The sequence below is a fragment of the Syngnathus leptorhynchus genome, chromosome 14 (genome assembly GCF_054491065.1).
Source record: "Syngnathus leptorhynchus isolate UIUO chromosome 14, UIUO_Slep, whole genome shotgun sequence".
Classification (NCBI taxonomy): domain Eukaryota; kingdom Metazoa; phylum Chordata; class Actinopteri; order Syngnathiformes; family Syngnathidae; genus Syngnathus; species Syngnathus leptorhynchus.
In genome coordinates this window covers 892,614-914,220 of record NC_141208.1, presented here as the reverse complement: position 1 = coordinate 914,220, position 21,607 = coordinate 892,614, and the positions used below count along the sequence as shown (strand labels likewise).

General features: G+C 46.5%; 3 protein-coding genes across 9 annotated transcripts; 2 read left to right on the top strand and 1 right to left on the bottom strand.

The window, feature by feature from the left end:
• Nucleotides 1–200: 200 nt before the first annotated feature.
• nectin4b (nectin cell adhesion molecule 4b) lies at nt 201–8,047 on the top strand. 3 transcript variants are annotated; one of them, XM_085929426.1, is made up of 11 exons: nt 201–584; nt 1,776–1,976; nt 2,223–2,390; nt 3,998–4,276; nt 4,389–4,506; nt 4,994–5,145; nt 5,290–5,473; nt 5,543–5,618; nt 5,813–5,872; nt 5,955–6,143; nt 6,282–8,047. In XM_085929426.1, the coding sequence occupies exons 1-11, from the start codon at nt 527–529 to the stop codon at nt 6,591–6,593; spliced, it is 1,797 nt and encodes a 598-aa protein (XP_085785552.1). In that variant the 5' UTR covers nt 201–526; the 3' UTR covers nt 6,594–8,047. The 3 variants fall into 3 exon arrangements, with proteins under 3 accessions (XP_085785552.1, XP_085785554.1, XP_085785553.1); XM_085929428.1 differs by having other exon boundaries at nt 202–584; nt 5,305–5,473; XM_085929427.1 differs by having other exon boundaries at nt 204–584; nt 5,955–6,137.
• Nucleotides 8,037–10,193, bottom strand: LOC147045757 (uncharacterized). The gene is made up of 2 exons (XM_085929429.1): nt 9,343–10,193; nt 8,037–9,261 (listed from the first exon to the last, which is right to left on the bottom strand). The coding sequence occupies exons 1-2, from the start codon at nt 9,599–9,601 to the stop codon at nt 8,465–8,467; spliced, it is 1,056 nt and encodes a 351-aa protein (XP_085785555.1). The 5' UTR covers nt 9,602–10,193; the 3' UTR covers nt 8,037–8,464.
• Nucleotides 9,462–21,216, top strand: tesk2 (testis associated actin remodelling kinase 2). 5 transcript variants are annotated; one of them, XM_085929422.1, is made up of 15 exons: nt 9,462–9,626; nt 13,971–14,060; nt 14,133–14,275; nt 14,397–14,516; nt 15,631–15,752; nt 16,961–17,009; nt 18,042–18,188; nt 18,445–18,530; nt 18,835–18,919; nt 18,991–19,074; nt 19,346–19,432; nt 19,627–19,759; nt 19,860–20,396; nt 20,487–20,725; nt 20,887–21,216. In XM_085929422.1, the coding sequence occupies exons 3-15, from the start codon at nt 14,153–14,155 to the stop codon at nt 21,214–21,216; spliced, it is 2,142 nt and encodes a 713-aa protein (XP_085785548.1). In that variant the 5' UTR covers nt 9,462–9,626; nt 13,971–14,060; nt 14,133–14,152. The 5 variants fall into 5 exon arrangements, with proteins under 5 accessions (XP_085785548.1, XP_085785547.1, XP_085785550.1 ...); XM_085929424.1 differs by lacking the exon at nt 9,462–9,626 and adding an exon at nt 10,067–10,575 and having other exon boundaries at nt 20,487–20,642; nt 20,887–21,083; XM_085929420.1 differs by lacking the exon at nt 9,462–9,626 and adding an exon at nt 10,068–10,575.
• The last annotated feature ends 391 nt before the right edge of the window (nt 21,217–21,607 follow it).

Genomic DNA, 21,607 nt, shown 5'->3' with positions numbered 1-21,607 from the left:
CCTGCCTCATCACTGGGAGCGTGACAAGTTCTAGCTATCCAGCTTTACTCACACACAGTGTAAACTATTTGTATTTACAATAATAATGCCATAGTATCGCAGTACTGGTGGTATTTGGTCGAATACATTTACTATATTGATGTGTCAGTAGGACTGTTGAAAGCACGGGCACCGCTTTTTCCGTTGGGCAGCAAACGCATCTCGAATGCACCTTCATGTACGTGGGCGTGGCCTAAAGGCCAGCAGCAGGTGCAGCGGGATTGAGCGCCACACTTTCTCGGACCTTCACCGTGTCAACATGATTTTGTTTACTAGTTAACCATTTCTTGACTCATTTGTTGTTAACCTGGCGCGAATTCAGCTCAAAAGTAATAAGGCCTTTTAAAGGCCCAACCTGAATTTAAGACTCGACTCACCTGCACGCGCGCCAATCGAACAAATATGTCAGATGATGATTATTTAGCGGTTGTGTGAGAATTTCTCTTGAAGTAACTGGAATAAAAGCGGCTTCACTCGAGGAAGCAGGATGGAGACTATTCGGCACAACGTGAACCTGTCTCCGCCGCTCCTTGTCTTCCTTTTCGGTGAGTAGTAGTACGTATTACTTTCACATACGTGACAGTCGAGTAGTCGTTTTGAATGCCTCTGCATTCCTTAATTTTCGTCGTAATGTCCCTTGAAAGCTATTAAATGTATCCAAAATGGACTGCTGTGCCAAATGTTGCACGCATCGATGGGAATATTGAAGAAGTGGGGCCCTAATGCAAACATTTGGTCCTCTAATGACAGCCGAAGCGTGGGACACAAACACTGATTCAAGTCAAACATTCGTACTTTGACATGCGTCTTTCTTTCCCCACTGTTTTAAACCAGTGGTTACTGATTAATGAGCGTGCTGATTAATGATTAGAGCGCTGATAAAGGCCAAACAGTAGCTCAGTGTGGGAAACAAACAAAACAAAACAAAAACCGATGAAATGAGACCAACGCCGACAAATGCGAGCTCGCTTGGATGCACCACAGGTTTGCTGCCACACAGGCTTTTCCAGTTCTTTTGCAAGAAACGTTTGCCTCACGAAGATGATTATTTTTCAGCGATTTGCCACGGGGCTATGACGAGCATGTGACCGCTGAATTAAAAACACCTCAAATTGAAAATGATTTGCTTGTTGGAATTTGACATGTTGCCTTTACATTGATGGCAATCTTGCAATCTGGATCCGATGTGGACTTAACTTGCTGTACAATGTGTTTGATATTAGGATGGCGTTTGACTATGCTGTATGTGAATCTGGCGATTTGAATGTTTTGAACTCTGTATTTCCACTGTCGATTGATTATTATCCCTGCTAAAACCTTTTGATTCCTTGGTGGAGGTAACAAACAGTGACCCGAGTTGGGCAAGAAGTCAAAGAATGCCACATGGCCACATTCTGTTCTGCTGCTTTGCCTTTTCTTTTTCCTCCACGCCTGATGAGACAGACTCAGCAGAATGTCACACAGATACCTGATTGCATCCTTGTCAATTGACATAATTCTCCAAATTTACAATGAAGATGGGATGGGACTGATCTGGGGCAGTGAAGCACATTCTACTTTTCCACAAATCCTAATCTGATCATGTGTAGTACATTTCAACACTAAAAAGAGAAGCACAATGAACAATACAATTCAAGTCAAGTAAAAGTGCTCAGCCTCCCTCTTTTTTTGTTTTGGTTTGGTTTGACACTCTGAGCCATCGGTACCACTTTATGACCACGGTCGATACTTTTCAGTGGCGTGCGCCCACGGCGTCTTCATCGAGCCCCTCCAGGCTGTCACGTTGCAGCGCTCGATGGCCGAGAGCGTCACCCGCCTCCCGTGCGGCTACCGGGCCGGCGTGGACGAGAAGGTGGTGCAGGTGACCTGGTACAAGGAGCTGCGTGACGGCACCAAGGACCAGATCATCACCGCCCACTTTGCAGATGGACACACGGGTAGGTGAAGCAGATTCAGCATTATGGCTCAGTCCTTTTTCACACTTTTCATCAAAACTTCCGTGAAACTGCCACCACATACATTCTCACCAAAATGGACGGGAGCCGACATTTTTTTTCATTGACATAGGCATTGCTCTCCAAAGAATTTGCAGATAAAGGAAAGCACTGACGCAATGTGGAATATCTTGGTTTCATTTGTTTCTTTGTTTGAATTCAAAAGCCTTCCTTCCTTCCCGCTGTCAGAATTCGGACGCTATGCAGGTCGCATGAAGTTCGAGAGCGACAACCCCACCGTCAACTCTGCGCTACTCATCCCCAACACGGAAGAGTCTGACGATGGCACGTACGCTTGCCACATCTCCACGTTCCCCAACGGAAACTTTGAGAGGCACATCAAGCTCACCGTGTGGGGTCAGTTATTCATTTGACTTTTTTGGGCTTTATCCATCATGTTGAAGCGCTGCAAATGGTTGTTGACTCTTCAGGCTCATTGAAACATCTGCCTAGAATAAGAATGTACGATATAACTGAATTTAAATCATCAAATCCAAGTCATAAAAAAATGCATTAAAATCCTGTAAGAAAAATAGAAAATACAATAAAAATGTATTTAAATGATCAAAACAATGAAATGAAGGAAAACAAAAGATACCAGCACATACCAAATGTAAATAATAACAAAGTTTGGAAGTAATAAAGAAATGGAAGTCATAAACAATACAAATCAACAAGCTGTCAATCAAAAGTAGCAGGTGGTGGTGCCATGTGGTGGTTAAATGTTGTGGTGAGTTCCTTTTGCGCAATTGTCAGAGTTCAGAGTGCTTGGTTTGTCGTCCTTAAAGGTCCTGTGGCGAGCCGAAGCTTCCGTGGTTAGTGCGTTAATCACCTTTCTGTCGAACCAGTTGCCGGAGAGGAATGTTTCTGGCTTGTATCGCAAATTTGACCGCTGTGACCTTTTTCTTGACACTTTGTACACTTTGTACCGTGTACTGGTCGTGGAAAGAAAGTGTCCATTGTCTTCTTCACTGATGAGTATAATTTGAGGAATAAAACGGAGCGAAAAGCATTTTGATATCCCACCTGGATTTCTTTGACTTCTTCTGACCTTTCCCTCCTCCTCTTGTTCGATTTAGCTGAGCAGAATGCGTGCTATGGTTCAAAATGAACCACACCTCGAAACATTACAATGGCTCATTGTCTCCTAAAGACGCACAATATATGAGGATTACAGACAGCAACGACGGCTTATAAGGCTTGCATTTATCAGGATATTATCGAAGATGCTCAGCGCCAACGTTTCGTCAGAAAGTGACCAGCAACTTGAACTCATTTGCTGTGTGTGTGGCTGTTTTGGAGACACGGTGTCAAAATAAACAACTGGAATGACATGGTTACACAAGTCAACACACCTTCTGGGGAGGAGTTTGCGCAAGTCGGCACACCCTATGGCTGTGTGCTGCAAAATGTCAAGGATAGTTGATTTCAATACATGAACTTTATTTCATCAAAGCCATATTCTTCTAATTCTCTGAATCATTTAAGATGATCTCGGCTTGATCACCTGTATGCCCGTTATTGTGTCCAGCAGGTGTTTTGAACATGCTTGTTGTTGAAAACACAAAGAAAGTTGCGTGATACACTCAACAACACGATGTCGTTGCTACCTGGGCAGAGTAAACAACGCAACACAAACAGCAAAACATTCACTTTTCAAATGACTCATGACATAATTACAAGCAGCCACTTATCATCCGGCACAATGAATTGTTTCCATTATAGCTGAAACATGGAAGGTTGTTGTAATGGCAGCCCAATTATCTATCACTTGTGTTAAACCGAAGAAGGGGCCCCAATGTGGATGTATAAGAGAGCCATCGCATTATTGTTTTGGTTTTGTTTTTGAGTCCCCAAAAGCATTCGTCTCTCATTCCCAAATGCACATAGGTAGGTAGGTAGGTAACCAAAGGTCATCTGAGCCGCCTCTCCCTATTGTAACAACAGCATTCATTTCCATCCAGTGCTTCCCATCGCCTCGCTGGAGCCGGTGCTACTGGTGGAGGGCCAGTCGTTCCGCGTGGCCGCTTCGTGTCGCGCCGTGGGCCGCCCGCCGCCTACCCTCTCCTGGGACACCCCCGTGCCGGGCCAAAGCCAAAACCGCGTCAACGAGGGGGGCTCGGTCTCCAGCTACTACTCGCTGCACCCGCTGCGTAGCATGAACGGCAAGCGGCTGGACTGCCTGGTGCGCCACCCCGGACTGGAGCATCCGCGGAGGATCCCCAACCAGCTGGTGGTGCGCTGTGAGTACACCTACGTCGTTTGGGATTTGGAATTTCCCAAGCCCAGATTCAACTGGACCGCGTGTCGTATTTGTCTACGTATCACTTTGTGTCGTCGCGCTGGCTCAAACAGATCCCCCCGACGCCACCGTCTCCGCCTCCACGGACGACTGGTTCGCAGGTCTGGAGCAGGCCACGCTCACCTGCGTCGCCACCGGCTTCCCCGCGCCCCAAAACATCACTTGGACATGGTGGGACACGTTACGTACACGGCAGAAACACGACACGTGTCATCATCCTCAAATAAGAGTCGACTTCATCATTGCGTTCCCTGTGTATGGAAAATGTCTGAGCCACCCGGCGGACATACTGGACGACGGCAGCCAAATCATCCAAGTAGCCATACGTCAATAGTTGTAGTAATTGAAGGCTACGCTTCACCTGTCTCGACGAAGCTGCTATATTTACAGCTACGTTCGTCAGCGACGTGAAACGTGACGTTGTGGGGAAGGGGGGGGGGTAGTCCGGGTGACAATCGTGTGGTGAAACTGGGGGCAACCCGATCCGACCGCCTCCATTGTGTGTCCTTTCATTCCACTAAGCCCACATTTAGAGGGACGTGTCAGGTGTTTTGTGCTTCGGGTTCATTCGTGCACGCACGCACATTTGTGGTTGCACGCGAAAGCATACAATCGATTGAGTTGCACACGTAAAGCTTCTCCTCTGTGGCGTACGCAGGAGGGGCGGGGCATTGCCGGACGGCATCACGGTGTCGGGAGGGCGCCTGACTTTGGGCCGAAGCTTGCGTCTGGAAGACGGCGGCCTGTACCAGTGCGCCGTCAGCAATGACGTGGGCGTGGCCAAGGCAGACTACATGATGACTGTGACTGGTGAGTGCGATGATCTTTTGACCTCATGTCACCAAACATAAAGGGAGGAAAAGAGCAATTGAAGATGAAAAAGCGCTTTTAAACTGGCCTAGTCAGCACGTCACGTCAAGTATCCCACGTGAACCTTGTCACCATGTGTGTTAGCTTCTTTCCTTGCAGAAAAATCTCAGCGCAAGGAAGCGTCGGCGCTCAAATCGTCCACCCTCATCATCATCGTCGCCGCCTCGGCCGCCGCCGCCGTCCTCGTCATGGCCGTGGTGGTCCTGCTGCTCGTACGCCACCACCGGCGCCGCAACAAAAAGCTGGAGAGACAGCTCAGTGTCAAAACGTGAGCCACGCAGGAAATTGAAAGTCATCCACGCGTTTTGATGCTTTTCTTGTCGACGTTTCTCCTCAGGGAGGAAGTCAACAATTTATCTCGACAGGCTTCCTTTAGGAGGCTCAACTCTGTGGGCTCGGATCTACGAACGCAGGTACGTACGCCGCACGTTGTTAACGTCGGACGATTGTGTCCACGGTTTGTAACTTTTAATTGGTTTCAGGATTTTAACAAATGTCTTTTTCAAGAGACATTCAATGTTTTTAAATAAAAATGTTCCATTTAAATATTTTATTTTTGGAGTCCCAAAATGTTTCGCACCTAATCCGTGCCAATGTTTTTTCCCAGTCTGAAGATTACGCTTTGCAGAGATCAGACAGCCACATGAAAAATAGCCAAGTGTCTCTGGTGAGTCTCTCCCGACCATTCCCCCACCACCACCATTTTGACATCAATGCTTTCAACGGGCGTGATGTCTTCTGCCCTGCAGGAACGGCCGATCTTCAGAGGGAGCCAGTCAACTCTGGGCGGCAGATGGGCACCTCTGGGTGGTTTCGAGGCAGAGGGCCGCCCCGTGGTCTGGCACGATGAAAGCGAAATCGCCAGGGTGGCGGTGACTGACTTGGACAGGAGGAGAGCCAACTCTTACCAGAAGAGCAGCAACATGTCGCTGGTACTGGTCAGCATCTGTTGAAAAACATTCTCACTTTGATAGAATCTGTTGTCATAATGATGACAAATATTTGTATCCACTTTTTTTGGATACCATTTTCTCTGTAGTCTGTCAATATTTATATCATTAAATGTTTCCATGCAGGATTCTGGTCTTCCATCATCTTTGGTTCCTTTGAAAGTTCAGTCCAACGAAGCAGTGGGAGCGAGAGAGCCGTCGGATGTCTGCAAAATCTCTGCGTCCCCAACTGAAGAGAACTGGTGTCCGCCGGTCCCGCAGGCACCTCTCACCGGCGGGCCGGAGGGCGAGGAGGAGGAGGACGACGACGGCGGCGGCTCTGAATCCTACCAACTGTCCCAAGCGCTCACCAATCACTTCTACTACAGCAACGGCGTCCTCCGGCCACGGCCGCACGCCAACGCCATCCTGTTGCACCCCCCCAGTCAGGTCTTGTAGAGCCACAGTCTCCTGTCTTTGCGCTCAACCTCGTAACACTGTTGCTGGAGCAATTCTGAAATGTCTCACCACCTGTACGTATCACACGGACTTCCCTTTTTTTTTTTTTTCCCCTGCACACTTCCAAGGCTGCAGATGAAACGTCTTTTTGCACTTTTTCATTCAATTAAGCGCCACAATCGTATTGACAGTGTGGATATGATCGCCCGAACGCTCGCCGACGGGCGGGCGGCCTAGTCGCGTGCGCAAAGCGTCCCTGCCGCGTGAGGCCAAACATCAAGATACAGTATTAGATCAGATGAATTGTTGAAATTGATCAGCACAGACCCTTTTTCACCTTCAAAATAGCGATATACTACACTACACTACAGAAGTGAATTTCACATTTAAAATGTGATGTACGTATTTTCCAGGTGTACATCTCAGGAAAAGTCGACGTTCCGCCATGCCTCAGACTTCCATGTGTGACACCTCTTTCTTTGCTGGGTGCACACAGCTAACACAAAAACTGCGTAGCCTACCTTGAATAAGAGTTTAGACAATGCCTTTTTTTTTTTATACCTAACCCACCGAAGGGGTTGTACTTTTGAGAGGACCGGTACTTTTGGAAGATTGACATTTGCTATGGGAGAACTTCTGGAGGACCTTTGTGTGTTTGTTTACATGGCAGAAGCTCGTGCCTACATTTAGGATCATCAATCGGGGGCCAAAAGATGTCGGCTTTCGAGAACTCGTGTTTGCGATGTGTAAAATAGATGTGCTACAGTGACAATTGCTTTCAACAAAAGGGGTACAATTAACACACTTGGCCTTTTGACAACAACCCATTGGGTGACTTTGTTTTTGTAAAATGGTTCGCTGAACCTGGATAGTTTCACTTTGAAGTCTCTTTTATGTGACCAAGTGAGCTGCAGGTACGTACGTACGGATGGGTCAAAAGCACCGCAGTGTTGAGTGGAAATATGCCATTATGAATTCCTGCGTTCAATGACAACTTGAAGCGGTTTATTCATGGAAGCGCAGCACCAATTCAAAAATCATTATTCTTGTGTTCAATTCTGTAAGTACATCATGTTGTACTATATATATCCTAAGGAATTTTCTTTTGTCCAAAAAGAGAGAAGTGTACTATTTTGGTTGGAAGGATCCATTTTAGGGCTAAGCTGTTTTTAGGGGGTCCTTCACAGACAAACTCTTTATTGATTGCAACCAAATTTGGATAGCATTGAGGACACTAAATTGGATTTTCATCTTTGCATGTGGGTGCATCCCTTTTTTTTCCCCCTACCTTGTCATCAGTACACCACCAAAGTGTACATTTTCGGGCCATTTTTGTTATTTGCAGCCTCCGTCAGAAACTCGTACTTCGAAGATGAGCTTTCCCCATTGAAATGAATGCAAATGCAGTTCATCTGTTCCACTCCAATAAACAGCATGACATGATTAAAAAAAAATGCTTTTATGAAACAATGAAGACACCCCCACACTTTAGTATATGAACGTCTCGTTACGTTCCAAAAATCTGTGTTCTTTGGTGCACAAGCAGTCACTGGCTAGTTATTATCAACTGCGTTTGTGTCATTGTCGGGGTGGACACCAGCTTTCGTAAAAGCCACACTTTCGTCGTCGCTAGCACGAGTCAAAATAACGGTAATATGTGATGAGTAGTCCAGTTCGGATGACGTTTACACAGTGTTTTGCCTAGATCTCAGGAAGCACACTTTGTGAAGCCAAACAATATTTGCGACAGCGGATCTGAAAAGACACTTCAATTCGGGCACTCCTACTCAAAGTGTTGGCCATTTGTCATGCTCGACACTTTTTGTCATTTTGTGCGGTTGGGTGGAAGAAGGTGGAGGTTCTCTCTCCATTCACTGTGGGGCTAAGGCCTCCTTGTGTATGCGTTGGTGCGTGCGCAGGTTACTCCTTTGGGAGAAGGACTTGCCGCACAGGTTGCACATGTAAGGCTTCTCGCCCGTATGGATGCGCTGGTGGATCTCCAAGTGGCTGGCTCGGTCAAAGCTCTTGCCGCAGAACGGGCAGATGAACCACTTCTCTTTGACGCGCCGTCCCGCCACCTCTTTGCCTAGCCTGGGGTCGTCGAAGATGAAGACGCCGTTGTCGGGATGACATTTCCCTGGGAGGAAAACACCCCGCCTCTCATTGGAATGGCCCAGAGGAAGATTTTGTCGTAAAGCCGCCGGAAGCCTCGGGTGACTGGACGCGGCGTGTCTAGTAGCGCCTGCCACCAACCTGTCAGAGGAGTTGTCCAGTATGTCCAAGGCATTCTCGATCAGCAAAATATCTGAATCTACATTGTGAGAATTAGCGGCCAAGAAGTAGTCCGCCTCCTCTGCGGTGTCACTGTCGCCTACGGAAAGAGACGACCACATGCGGCTCTCCTGATCCTCACTGTTGACGGCCGGAGCACGACCCGAGGGCCCGTCAGCGAGGTCGGGGCACTCCGAGTCTGTCACCTGCTCCACGATCATGACGTCATCCTCGTCGTCCTCTCGCTTGACGGGGAAGTCCTCGTCAGCTGTGTCGTCGCAGGTCTGCTCCTGAAGGGGTAATGCTGCTGCTGCCGCTGCCGCCGCCGCTGCTCCGTCATTGGCTGGAGGGTCTGCGCTGCTCTGCTCACATGTGGCGATGATGTCGCTAGCTGAACCTGAGATAAGAACAAAGAAAGAGTGATATTTGTAGTGGAAGAATCTACACAAGTATAAACAACAGCTGTTCGGTCACCTACCATCGTTGGTGGGCGGCGGCTGGTGGTGCTGCCGCTCCACGCCGGAAGAGCCAAGAGCCGAATCCCGCCGCTGGTTCTCCAGCAACTTTCTCTCCAGGGCTTCCACTTCCCGCTCCCTGCAGCGGAGTTCAGCGTGGACCAGGGCAAAAGCATCCTCCCACAGCTGTGCGATCTCCAACACAGCCGCCTGGGCGAGCGCCTCCATGATGGAGGCTAACTTATTCTGGAAAGCTGCGCCGTGTGCCGGTTGCGTCGACATGGCGGAAGGTAAAAGATTTGAAAAGGTACAGCTGTTACAATTCCTTTTCTATTTCAAGTGATTGTTGTTCTTGTGTTTAGGATACCGGTACTCTTACTGACGAAGCGAAAACAGTAGTGTAATGCAAGTGAAACAGGAAGTACTCGTTGTCACGTGATGTAAATCTACGACGACTGCAAGAAGACAAAATAGATTTGCTCATCATCAACCGAGATGCTATGAAGCAATTCTTTTACAATATTAAAATAGTTGTATATATGTTACCGATGATTACTTATAACACCTTGCCGTCCAATGTCAACGTTAATCACGTTTTAAAGGCGGTGACCTCTCGGTTTGTCCACTAGATGGAGTTGTAATTCCACTCGAACGCCTATTGAAATTGTTTTGATGATGTTTTTATTCCTAATCAATAGATCTGGTTTTGTTGTTGTTGCAACGTATATGGTATACAATATAAGATGTATTGTCAAGGAAAAGGAAAAAAGTACATCTTTTTGACAGTTGTACATGAGTGAGAGAGAAGCCCGACGATTGGCCCACGGGCTTGTCACTCAAAGTTTGGCGGGGTCCGTTGTGCTACGAAAGGGAGAATGGGGGAAGACACCAGTGACGATTGAACGAGCTGTCAAACAGCAGTCATCGCGCTGAATTATCGCCGCGGGCGGAGAAAAACAGCAAACGTGCCTCAGCTGGTGGGAAGAAGAACATTTTAGGGAGAGAGTTCGTGCAGCGCCATCTTTGCCAAACGTGAGGAGGACGGGTGGGAGGGACGGACGTTGTATTTCAGTGGTGAGCTAGCTAGCTAGCTAGCCAACGTTTTTGCTAGCATGCAGTTTTGTTGACAAACGAGCTAAGCCAACGAGCCGAGCCCCCAATTCCCAATTATGTTGGCGTTTTGACTTCGCCCCCTTTCCCCATTTTTGCCTCTACGGAATTAAACAGCATGAACCCTTCTCGGCAAGTCCAAAAAGGTACGTACACTGTAGTGTATATGTAAGCTGAAACTTTTATTTCCTGTCTGGCGTCACACAACGACAACTTTCTTACACATTTGTGTCGCGTCGGGTAGACCAAAGACGTTTAATAAGGGCTTCGAGTTAATAACATTGTTTCCATTAAGTCCCTTTCGGCAGCCTGAGCCGTCTGCGGCATCTCGACAATAAGTCTTCTTTCTAACCCCCGCGGAGGTTGCTCATTAATGTCGCAGCGCCATGCCGCGTATCGCTCCACTTCGGAGCGAGATGGTCATCGGATAAGCGGGAGCTACTGCTCTTCGTTCCCTTGAATGTCACCTTGCTCAGGTATCTTGCAAACGTACGTCGCGCTCGGACGTTTAGACCACAGCTTGTTAAACGTCCAGCCAGGTTCAAAATGTTTTCCTCAAGAACCGCCTAATCATTGGAACACAGAGGTGCTCGCAGCCCGTGTAAAAACAAGAAGAGAAATCTAGTCGTGAGTGTTGATGGAGTTCGTACATACTGAAATGTACATACTGTAAGTGCAAAAGGGAAAAGTTTTTTTTTCTATCTTTCATAATACTTCACCGCAAAGTTCAGGAAGAGTGAAAACAGAAGAGATATGTGTGTGGAAAGGATTTATTTGGTGCAGGCTGTTACTCTTGTGCAATTTAACACAAATTAGTTGGAACAAACTGTATTCATACTAATATGAGACAGCAGGCTAGGGCCACTGCAAACACGTTACGTTCTAAGTCATGACGGTGAATTAACACTGTTTACCTTACCTTGCTGAGAATGGATGTTGAACCATTGTCCACTTGCAGTGTGAGATGATGGCAACATTCTTTCTCTGTTTTGTGGATTTCTTTTGTCTCTGTACCATCATGCCAACTTGCTTGTGAATGCGCGTTGTACACTAACTACAAAATGAAAGAGCTGGAAGACTGGGTTGTCATTTTCATAGTTCTCGCAGCGTGGAAATCCTCAAGATTGGCTCAGAGGGTGCCAGTAATCCTTTTGGCGGTCCTAAATTTCTCTTCTTTGCATCAAAGCAGACTAAACACACACAATTGATTCAATGTCTCTGGAGTCTAGTCTGTCAAATGCAAAATGCTAAAACAGAATGACGCAAAATTTGGGCTGAAAAGGGAAAAATGTCGAAGCAAAATCTCTGCCGAGGAGCAAACGCTACCGCGTGTCCAGACACGCTCACTAGTACAAATAAGATGCTGCGGTGGCAAATAAAGACATTTCCAACATCTGGCAACACAGAACTTTTGGACCTCGGTGTTAGCCAAGTTAATAGCTCAATAGAATGTATTGTAATGCAAGTGTAAAAATGTTCTTAAAGCTCCAAGTTTGACCTCTGGGGTACGCCCCCACCAGCAGTCATTGTAAACATCACTTGTGTGTAATTTATCGCTGACAGCCTCTATTAGGGTGTAATCCAGTGGGACACATCTGGGTGGTGTTACACCCCCCCATCCAGGCCGCTCCCTTAGGACACCCATCTGCTTTGTGCTAACACCGGGCCCCATTTTACACTGCAGAAAAAGAAAATCCCACTCCCTTTTTTTTTTTCCCTCGCCTTCCTGTGGTCTTTCACTGAGTGGTCTCCACATATGTACAAAGGGTGTAGTTATAGGGAGCAAATATAGACGGAACACGCGTCATTTCTTGTGCAAATAAACGTAAGCCCATTCACACAAATGATAAGGCCGACATTTTTGGGATCGGTGTCGTCGGGATGAGAGTAAGGAAGTGGGCAATGTGACGCCCCGAGAAGCCCCTTCCCCCAAAAGCAGTCCAACGTGGTACATTTGTGTGCGGTGCTGGTTCCAAAATTGAATGGTAATTGCCATCTATTTATTCTCAGCGGCAGCAACGTTCAAAACAAGCGAGCGCGCGCTCTCGCTCGCCTCCTCCCGCTCGGCTATTCTCGCCGGTCAAATTAGAGAGCCGAGCGAGCTTGAGGCCTGGCCCGGCGGGCCACTCGCGTTTTCCTTGGCACGGCTTGAGTTTGTCTCGCCGTTTGAAGCGGACAGAAAACGAGCGAAAGGAGGGAAGAAAGAAAGAAAGAAAGGGATGAAGATCCTTTTAAGGACTGGCTGATCTCAGCGGCTGTGATGACATGTTAATAGAACACAAGAGACGCCGTTTTTAGGTTGTGATCTTATGTCACCACAACTTGGCTTGGCTTTGATTAAGGCGTCATTTCTTCACTTTGATATGTGTTATTTTGAACGTAACTCGAGTGCCTCTCACCATTCAAATCCACAATAAAGAGTGTTCGTGTGCGCTGGAAAGAACTCCCAGTACTTCAGAATGATTTCAATGACGTCATTGAACGATAAGCATGAGATCAGACTTTTGGTAGCTGTTGAGGGCGGCTGAACTGTGCTCATCGTGGGCTTGCTGCCTTACACCATCATAATGATTGGATGATGTCTCCCCAAAGTTCTGGCTAGGAGTTGTTCGTGGTTAGGATGAAGCTGTATCTGGAGGGTGTCTCGGGAGATTTAGGGTTGGGGGCTAAGAGATACTTTGCGGCTAGGTTGTTGCAGTTGGGCGTCGGTGGTTAGGATGAGTTGGGGTCAACTGGATGTCTGTGGAGAGTTACATTTGGGGCTTGCTCACAACCGTTGATGGCTTGGGCTAAAGATGATGTCACTGGAGAGTTGGAATTACGAGGTGGTGCTTTTTAGGGTTAGCAGTTGTGTCTCCAAAAAGTAATAGTTGGGTGTTGGCGCTTTGAGTGACATCTCTGAAGTGTCGAGAGTTAGTGTGGGATCTAAACCGATCTATGGAGTGTTCCGTTTAGCATTGACGTGAATTTAGGGCACGATTGGAGTGATGTCGCCAGAAAGCGTTGGGTTGAAATTCTAGTCTGATGTTTTGATTGTCTTTAAAGTAAAAAGATGAAAACCTGTAATAACATTCTTTCCAGGGCAGAGCAAAAAGACGAAAAAGTGGCAAGTATTTATGATCAGATATAAACATGACCTTTCGCCCCTGCAAAGTTCCTCTTGCGCTCACGTCGTTAAAAGGTTCGCGTCACCCGAGAGCCATTTTCTTGACTAATCTCCGAACAATCGCTTACTGTTACGGCCCTTGCGCTTCTGAGCTTTCTTTAGCAGTGCTCGTGAGAGCCGCTCCACAAAAAGAAATCAGATTTACAGGTCTCCAATTGGACATTATTCTTGGATTAAAATCAGATCCATGAGAAATTATACCAATGGAATCATATTTTTTGCTAACATGGTTACAGTATTAATTTATAGTCTTTGAATTGAATCGCGTTGCTAATCAAAAAACTTTTTAAAAGGAATATTCTGATTTTTGATGGTCACATTGTTCCCGATGATATCGTTATCACATCAGATTGATTGATATTTTCTTCCCTCCAGGTCTCCACTGGCTCATCACCCGAGATGTGAGAGCCCCCCCACCGAGGTGGACCCCCCAAGCTGTGAACGGCCGCCGTTGAGCCCTCCTCGGTAACTCCACAACAATTTGCTGCTCCTGTCATGTGGGTACAACACGGAGGAAGACTCCCATTACCCCAACAGGTGTCGCCATCGTTATCGTCATGGACCGGAATAAACGCAACTCTATCGCCGCGTTCCCCACGCGACCCGAACGCCTCGCTGAGGATAGAGACGGTGTCGCGGGGCTAGCGGGGTGCGAGATGGGCACGGGACCATCATCGCAGGTCAGCCGAGCAGCATACCTACAAAACATGCTTAGAATATATATTTTTTGAAATGTAAAAAATATTTAAATGTCTTTAAAAAAAAAAAAACCAGCATTCTCAGTTGTCAAATGTCTTCCAGGTGGGCAGGGTGTGCCCTTCGTCCTACAGGGCCCTTATCAGTGCCTTTTCCTGCCTTACGCGCTTAGACGACTTCACCAGCGAGTGGATCGGCTCCGGCTTCTTCTCTGACGTTTACAAGGTGGGTGGGACTCTACTACGCTGAATCTTTAAAGCGTACTATTATCTATCGAAGCTCACGGTCATTTGTGCCTGGTGGTCTCCTCCGTCCACAGTTGATGTTTTGAGGTCAACGCCAATCACTTATGAGACATCACGGAAGCTTTGCTAATGCTCACCCTTCCGCCCCATCGGTCACGCGAGCACGAGGGACATGAAATTAGGCTGGCATGTCTACCGTGAAAAATGTCCAGAATGATTAGTTTGTAGGAGTCATTGTATGCTCTCTGATGAGAATACCAAAGGAACTTTTGATATCGACCTCGATGGATGATGCAATTTTTTTTAAATTTCACTTTGCATCTGGAGAAGATGAAGTTTACTTAGCTGAAAATATGTACATCAGGACAGGACAAGGTTGTACTACTCGGTTTGGCTCTGGGGTGGATCTGTGGTGAAGCTGTAAAACAGGGGGAAGAAGATGGGGGATGGAATAGGAGCGGGGGGAAGGGGTCGGAAGATGAACACGGGGGGGGGGGGGTCCTTCTGTCGAGTGGCCATCTGTTCCTCCTCCTGCTGTCCTGTCAAGCCAAGCCCCCAATCGAACATGCTAGCATTCCGAATTTCCGCTAAAATTGTATCATGGACTATATATAGATAGCCTTTTTACTAGAATGAAAAAGTAAATGCTGATTATTATCATCATAGCAGGAACAATTGTCATATCCCAAAATATTCGAGTGATGTTTGGCATCTCGGTGGGAGTTGTTAATGAACAATAGAGAGAAATGTTTTGTCAGTCAGTAAGCACTCGCCTTGAACTTACAGCCGATGCTTTGTCCCCGTCCGCCGACATTTATGACCGTTGCGTAATGCCGAGATGGTGTGATGTGCTTATCAGAGTGTGTACAGTACAAGGCGAGCCTCGCTGGGTTACGTGACCATTATCCAACTGGCTGACGGGTGGAAAGCGATATCCCGATGATGCCCAATCAAGGCGAATTGATCCGTGTGTTTTTCCACTATCCCAAGGCTGACTTTGCTCCGTCGGCAACGCATGCAATGTTTTCCCAGCAGTGATTCATCGATGGCTAGCTAATCTGCGGCTCATCAATGGCTAACCAATGGCTTCGCAGGTTTGCCATCGAGCGTCAGATCAAGTGATGGCGCTGAAGATGAATAAGCTGAGCAGCAACAGAGCCAACATGCTGAGAGAAGTGCAGCTGATGAACCGCCTTTCACACCCCAACATACTCAGGTGCACTGTCCCCGAAAGTCAATCGACCTCATCCTAAAACTCAGAACAGAATAACACAAAAACAAATATCAAACTATCTGCCATTATGTGTTCATGAATACAACCAATAATAGAAAATTGGTGATATTTATGACTATAGTTCATTTGCACAAGTTTAGTATGTTACACTTTTGTGTGGTGGTGTTTTTTTTGCATTCTGTAATGTATGGGCGGGAGCATGCTTGTGTTTATATGTTTGTTATACAACGCCAACCTTGTTGTTTATGCCTCCTGCAGCCGGGTGTGTTATTTCTGTGTGTTGTCAGCGGACAGTGAAGGGGCTCATTGTTTTACAACACACAAGCTGAACTTTCTTTTGCCAGTGGGAAAAACCTCTGTGATTGTGCCTATTCACAAAACAAATACAGCTGTATGTATGTGTGAAAAGCAGCCTGCTGCGTGAATCGGATCTAAAAATTCAACATTTGAAAAGAATTGGTGTTTGATTTTGGGTCTCCAATTAAAATAGGAGTTCATCAAATGTATGGAATTTCAAAGTCCGCTTTATTGTCAATTTGGATATATGGATGGATATTCTTTCCCCCATGTGGGACAAATAAAAGAATATTTCTTAATAAAAATGATTTTAAAAAGAATGATTATATATTATATCATAACCTTTACGTTAAAAGTAATAGAAAAAATCTATTTCGAGTGGCATCTCAAAAATACATTTTTTAAAAGTGACTTGATTGATGCCACAAAATGCTTAGATCAGGAAAAGGGCAAAGAAAGAGCACTCTTTGGGCTTTGCATTGGATCTCAAATCAAAAATTGTCCAAAACACTCCCCGAGTGAGCATGTTTGTGAGGAAACAAGTGGAGCTCACCTTGATAGGCCAGATGCAGAAGAAAGGTGTGCAAGAGGAGACACACGTCTTGTCTGGTCTTGTCTGTTGCCGGAATCTCCGGAATTTTTTTCGAGACTTTTCATGCTTGTATGCGCTTTGTTATTAGTACTTCATTCTTCTTTTAGTATGTGTTGGTTAACCTATTTGTGTTTGACAGTTAAGAAGTGTGAGTCAAGAAGCTCAATTGTTTCTAAGTCCTACTTGAAAGGATCCCAGCCTTTCCTAAAGGTTCATGTGAAATCATAAGGATAGGATGGCTTATTTTATGACTACACGCTAATCAATGTGCTTTTTTTTTCTTTTTGCTGTGCCGCTGCAGGTTCAAGGGCGTGTGTGTGCACGAAGGCCAGCTTCACGCCTTGACGGAGGTAAGAGAAGGTTATTCACTTCCCTGGCAGGTAAAACATTTGCAGCAAAAATAGACAGGTCATGAAATAGCCGACATAACGTGCCCGCGTGCGTGTGTGTGTGTGTGTGTGTGGCCCGACTCGGGTGGCGGCCTCATGCTGTTTTGCTGTTTTGTCATCTGACCCTCAATCGCCCCCCTGAGGGCAGCGGAGTGGTGCCAGGTTCCCTCAAATGGAGAATCAAGTCAAGTACCTCAGAGGCACAAAAGCAGTACTTTCCCTCTATTCCCTCTTGCTGTCCTTTCTGGAAGTCCATTCCCTAAGACTTTTATATTGGCTAGAAAAATGTTCAAGTTGTTTCCAGGAATTTTTGTTTGGGCCTAAAAATACGGTCATGCTCCTTTCAGCAATAATAATCTTTTAAAGCAGCTAGTAAACAATAGTCCTTTGTATCACCTGCGGACAAAACAAACCCCCCAAAAAAAAATGCAGAAACGATTGTGATAGTAGTGGCAGCACCACAAGCGTCCCAATCAAATTGCACTGATGTCATCCCAGTTGAGTGTACTCCGTTATTTAACAGCGTCGACCTCTTGGCCTAAATCCGAGCCTTGAGCCGTGTTAACCACTCGCGTTCCGTGACGCCTTTACGTTGGGATTAGTGCGTCTTTACGGCAGGGTCAGCAAAGTTCTTTGGCATAAAAGAGCCCTTTGCTCAACCAAGCGATAAGTCCACTTCCTGTCAAGCCCGTCCGTCGCAGTAGCTGCGAGCCCGGCGGGAGAGCTGTCTCGTGACCCAGAACCTCGCTGTCGGCCAGACAGTCCTAAGCATTTGCTGTTAGCGTGTGATACGCCTTTCCGCCGTCATTTGTCCCCAAATATTTGTGTCTTTTTCATTTTTGTTCTCATCTTTAGCTCATTATTAAAATGTACTTCATGTTTATGTCAATTGCATTAGCAAATCATCGACATCATGTAAAATTGTGATACTTTTGCTCGCCAACATGATATCAGTTCATATGCCTGCCACATTGTTATGGTTTGTGTCTACAGTACATCAACGGTGGCAACCTGGAGCAGCTTTTAGACAGCAACAAGCACCTAAGCTGGCACGCCAGAATGAAACTGGCCAGCGACCTTGCCGGGGGTCTGGCCTACCTGCACGCCAAAGGCATCTTCCACCGAGACCTCACCTCCAAGGTAGGTGTGCGCTGGGTGCTTCAGTCATGGAACACAACCGGGACTATTGTTGTGGTCTCAATACTGCCCTCTGCTGACTTGACAATTGTCTAACGTCAAGCCTAAAGCATTTTCCTGACAAAGTGAATGTTGCATGTGCCCTTCCTTACTGGTGTAAAAACAACAAGTCAAGCTATTTGGAGGATCGATCCACTGTAGTCTAAACGTGACTAATAGCGACCATATTAATGACCATTTTCTTGTGGTCTCTTGCCAGAACTGCTTGATCAAATGCGATGACAGCGGCGGCTACACGGCGGTGGTCGGGGACTTTGGATTGGCCGAGAAGATCCCCGCCAATCTGTACGTGCTCTTCCTTCTTCAATGCACCTTATGAGCGAGTGTAGATATTCCAGTCAAACATAAAAGCGCATCCTTACTACTGCAGTTTTGGGACGACATGAAGCAGCTGCAATCCCCTTGATTCACTAATCCCTACTTAATTGTCAACTAGTAAAATCCTTGGTAGTCCCAAGAAGCACTTGTGTATGACCATAATGTTTGAAACATTTCTGTTGGATTGTCAAATATTGAATGAAACGATCTATACTTTTGGGCACATTTTGATTCGTCAACGTTTTTTAAAGAAATGGTGTTTTTTGTACAGCACGGAAGGAGCCAAGCTCTCAGTGGTGGGTTCTCCGTTCTGGATGGCTCCTGAGGTTCTGAGAGATGAACCTTACAACGAGAAGGTTTGCTGAAAGAACTTTCAGCCAAAGATGTATGGCGAGTGTTACCAAATGATTTCGAATGATTTTCCCAGGCTGACGTGTTTTCCTACGGCATTATCCTGTGTGAAATCATCGCCAGGGTCCAGGCTGACCCCGATTTTCTCCCACGCACAGAGGTACGTGTAAAACTCTCTCAGTAGCGCCCCCTGTAGAGTTCCACAGTTTTACTAAACCAAAAATTAGGCAGATTTGTCAACAGGATGTACAGAAAAGTCAATCGAACAAGAAATCATGACTGATGCACCGCTCAAATATTTTTCATCCCAAAAGTTTCTTTATTGATTTATTTATTATGTTTAGAAATGATTGTGTGTTGACTAATGAACATGAATTGAGCCATTTTACTATTGGCACAATTGCACACACTTTCTTTGTGTATTTGAGCAGAACTTCGGCCTGGACTATCACACCTTCCAGCACATGGTTGGCGACTGTCCGCCCGACTTCCTTCAGCTGGCGTTCAACTGCTGCAATGTGAGTCCATCTCCACGCTGTCTTCAGACACAAAGGGCAATCAGATTATGTCTCTAATCTGAACCCCTTCATCATCTCCTGGGGGTCTTCCAACAAAAGCTGGATAAACCACCTGCTTGTCTTTATAGATTTGTAAAAGTCACGAAAAGACGAAAGGAGATCATTTCAGGGATTTACTGGCAAATTTCTTCCAGATGGACCCCACGCTACGGCCCTCTTTCCCGGAGATCATGGGATACCTGGACGAGTCATTGGCGCGCCTCAACGAAGCACACCAGTGCCCCCCACTATCTGGAGAGTGCGACAAGAAGACGGCGGTTTCCAAAGGTTGGTGAACAAGACTCGACCACCCCTGTCCAAAATCCTGCATCTTTTGTGATTGTTTGACTATGAGGTCATGTTCAACTGTCTGTGTGTCCAATCAAAGGGGACAAGATTCAGGCCCTGAAGCGACTCAACCCGCTGATTTTCCCCGATGACAAAATCCCACCCAAATCGCCACGACCCCGCCGCAACATCTGGCTGAGTCGCAGCCAGTCGGACATTTTTTCGTGCAAGGCGGCGAGGAAGGCCAACGCGCCGGACCCGCACTGCGAGCCGCCGGCTTCTCGGCGGGCCGTCAAGCCCCGCAAGGTCAACCCCTTCACGGCACGCGAGGACCTATGCGGCGGCAACATCAAGTTCTACGACGTGCCCAGCAAGTCCGTGTTCTCGCTGGTCTTTGATTTGCGCTCGCCACCGGGCAGCGCCTTTGCCAGCCGGTCCCCGCCGCACGCCTCGGCCGCCTCCACCTCTTTCTACTGGCGGCAGTTGCCGGGACGACAGTGTCACTCCTTGCCCGTGTCGCCCCAGTTGTCTCGCTGTGATTTCTCGTACCACGCCGTGGCCGGAACCACCTCGGCTCTCAATAACAACAACAACGGCCTGTCCTGCAACGCACAGCCGCTGGCCTCCGCTATGACGTGTGAGTGATTTGAAGCACTAATCCCATAGTGCAAGAGTTAAAATGTTGGTATGAATTCTTAATCATGAATCGACGCCTGTTTTCTCACAGCGGCAGCCAGCTGGTCCGAGTCGGCCCCGACGGGTCAAGAGGTTCGACATAAGCCTATGCTGAGCGGGTGGGCCAGGAAATACACGGTGGTGGAGATCCCAGCCTATTGTGGGCCCAAGGCGGAAGACGACGACGACGACGACGACAACGTGTTTGGTGAGAGCTGGTCTCCAAACGTCCCCCTTGGCGAGGCCATGGACTGCTCCAGCATGGTGGAGGACCAACACATGCACATGCAGGTCATGCCACCTCAGGACTGAAGAGAATGTGAAGAAAGCCTGTTCAGAGCTTCTCTAAAGCATTTGTGACACTTGTTGCGTTCAAAATGTGTTCTTGCTAATATTGTTTATATTTATTATGAATATTTTACGGGATGACTTTGATTGTTTCCATCCATTAGATCTCCTCGCCCACCGAAAGATCCCGTTTTCACACCAAAAGGGATCTCTACGGTAAAAGTGGACAAATTGCTGCTTCGGGTCCCTCCAACTTCATGTGCATTTACTGCATTCTTGCTTTTCTTGGTTTTCCTCCATGCTTCTGTTGGATTCAAAGTCAGTTTGATGCAGTTTCACTCATTCACCAGCAGTCATGTTGTCTTTTGGGTTTTTTCTCAAATCTAAAAGCAATTAAGAGATTATTTAGTTTGTATCCGTACGAACTAAAATGCACTATTTTGTCATCTTTTCTATGCAAAAAAATAATATTTCACACTGTTGCACAGAATTGAGGATGTTATATTTATGTGTAAAAAAAAAAAAAACACACAAAAACAAGTCTTACCTTTGTATATTTGTGTAAAAAAATGTGCAGACTGATTTTGCTTTGAAATAACAAAGCTTCTCCCGAGTTTCATTTCAGTTATAATAAAAAAGAACCTCTGACTCGGACCCTTTTGGAATTATTACAAGCTTTACATCTGTATCCAGGATGAAGCCCAAAGTGTCAACATCTAACCCTGGTTTGAAAGTTTTTTTTCAAGACTGTTCTATTTGTATTTAAAAAAAGATGACAAAAATTCTTCTGGTCAAAAAGCAGAAACTGTTTTTTTTTGTTTTTTTTTTATCAATTAACATTCTCCTTGAGTTCCATTTTAGTGCCAATAAACTCCGGCGGGAACC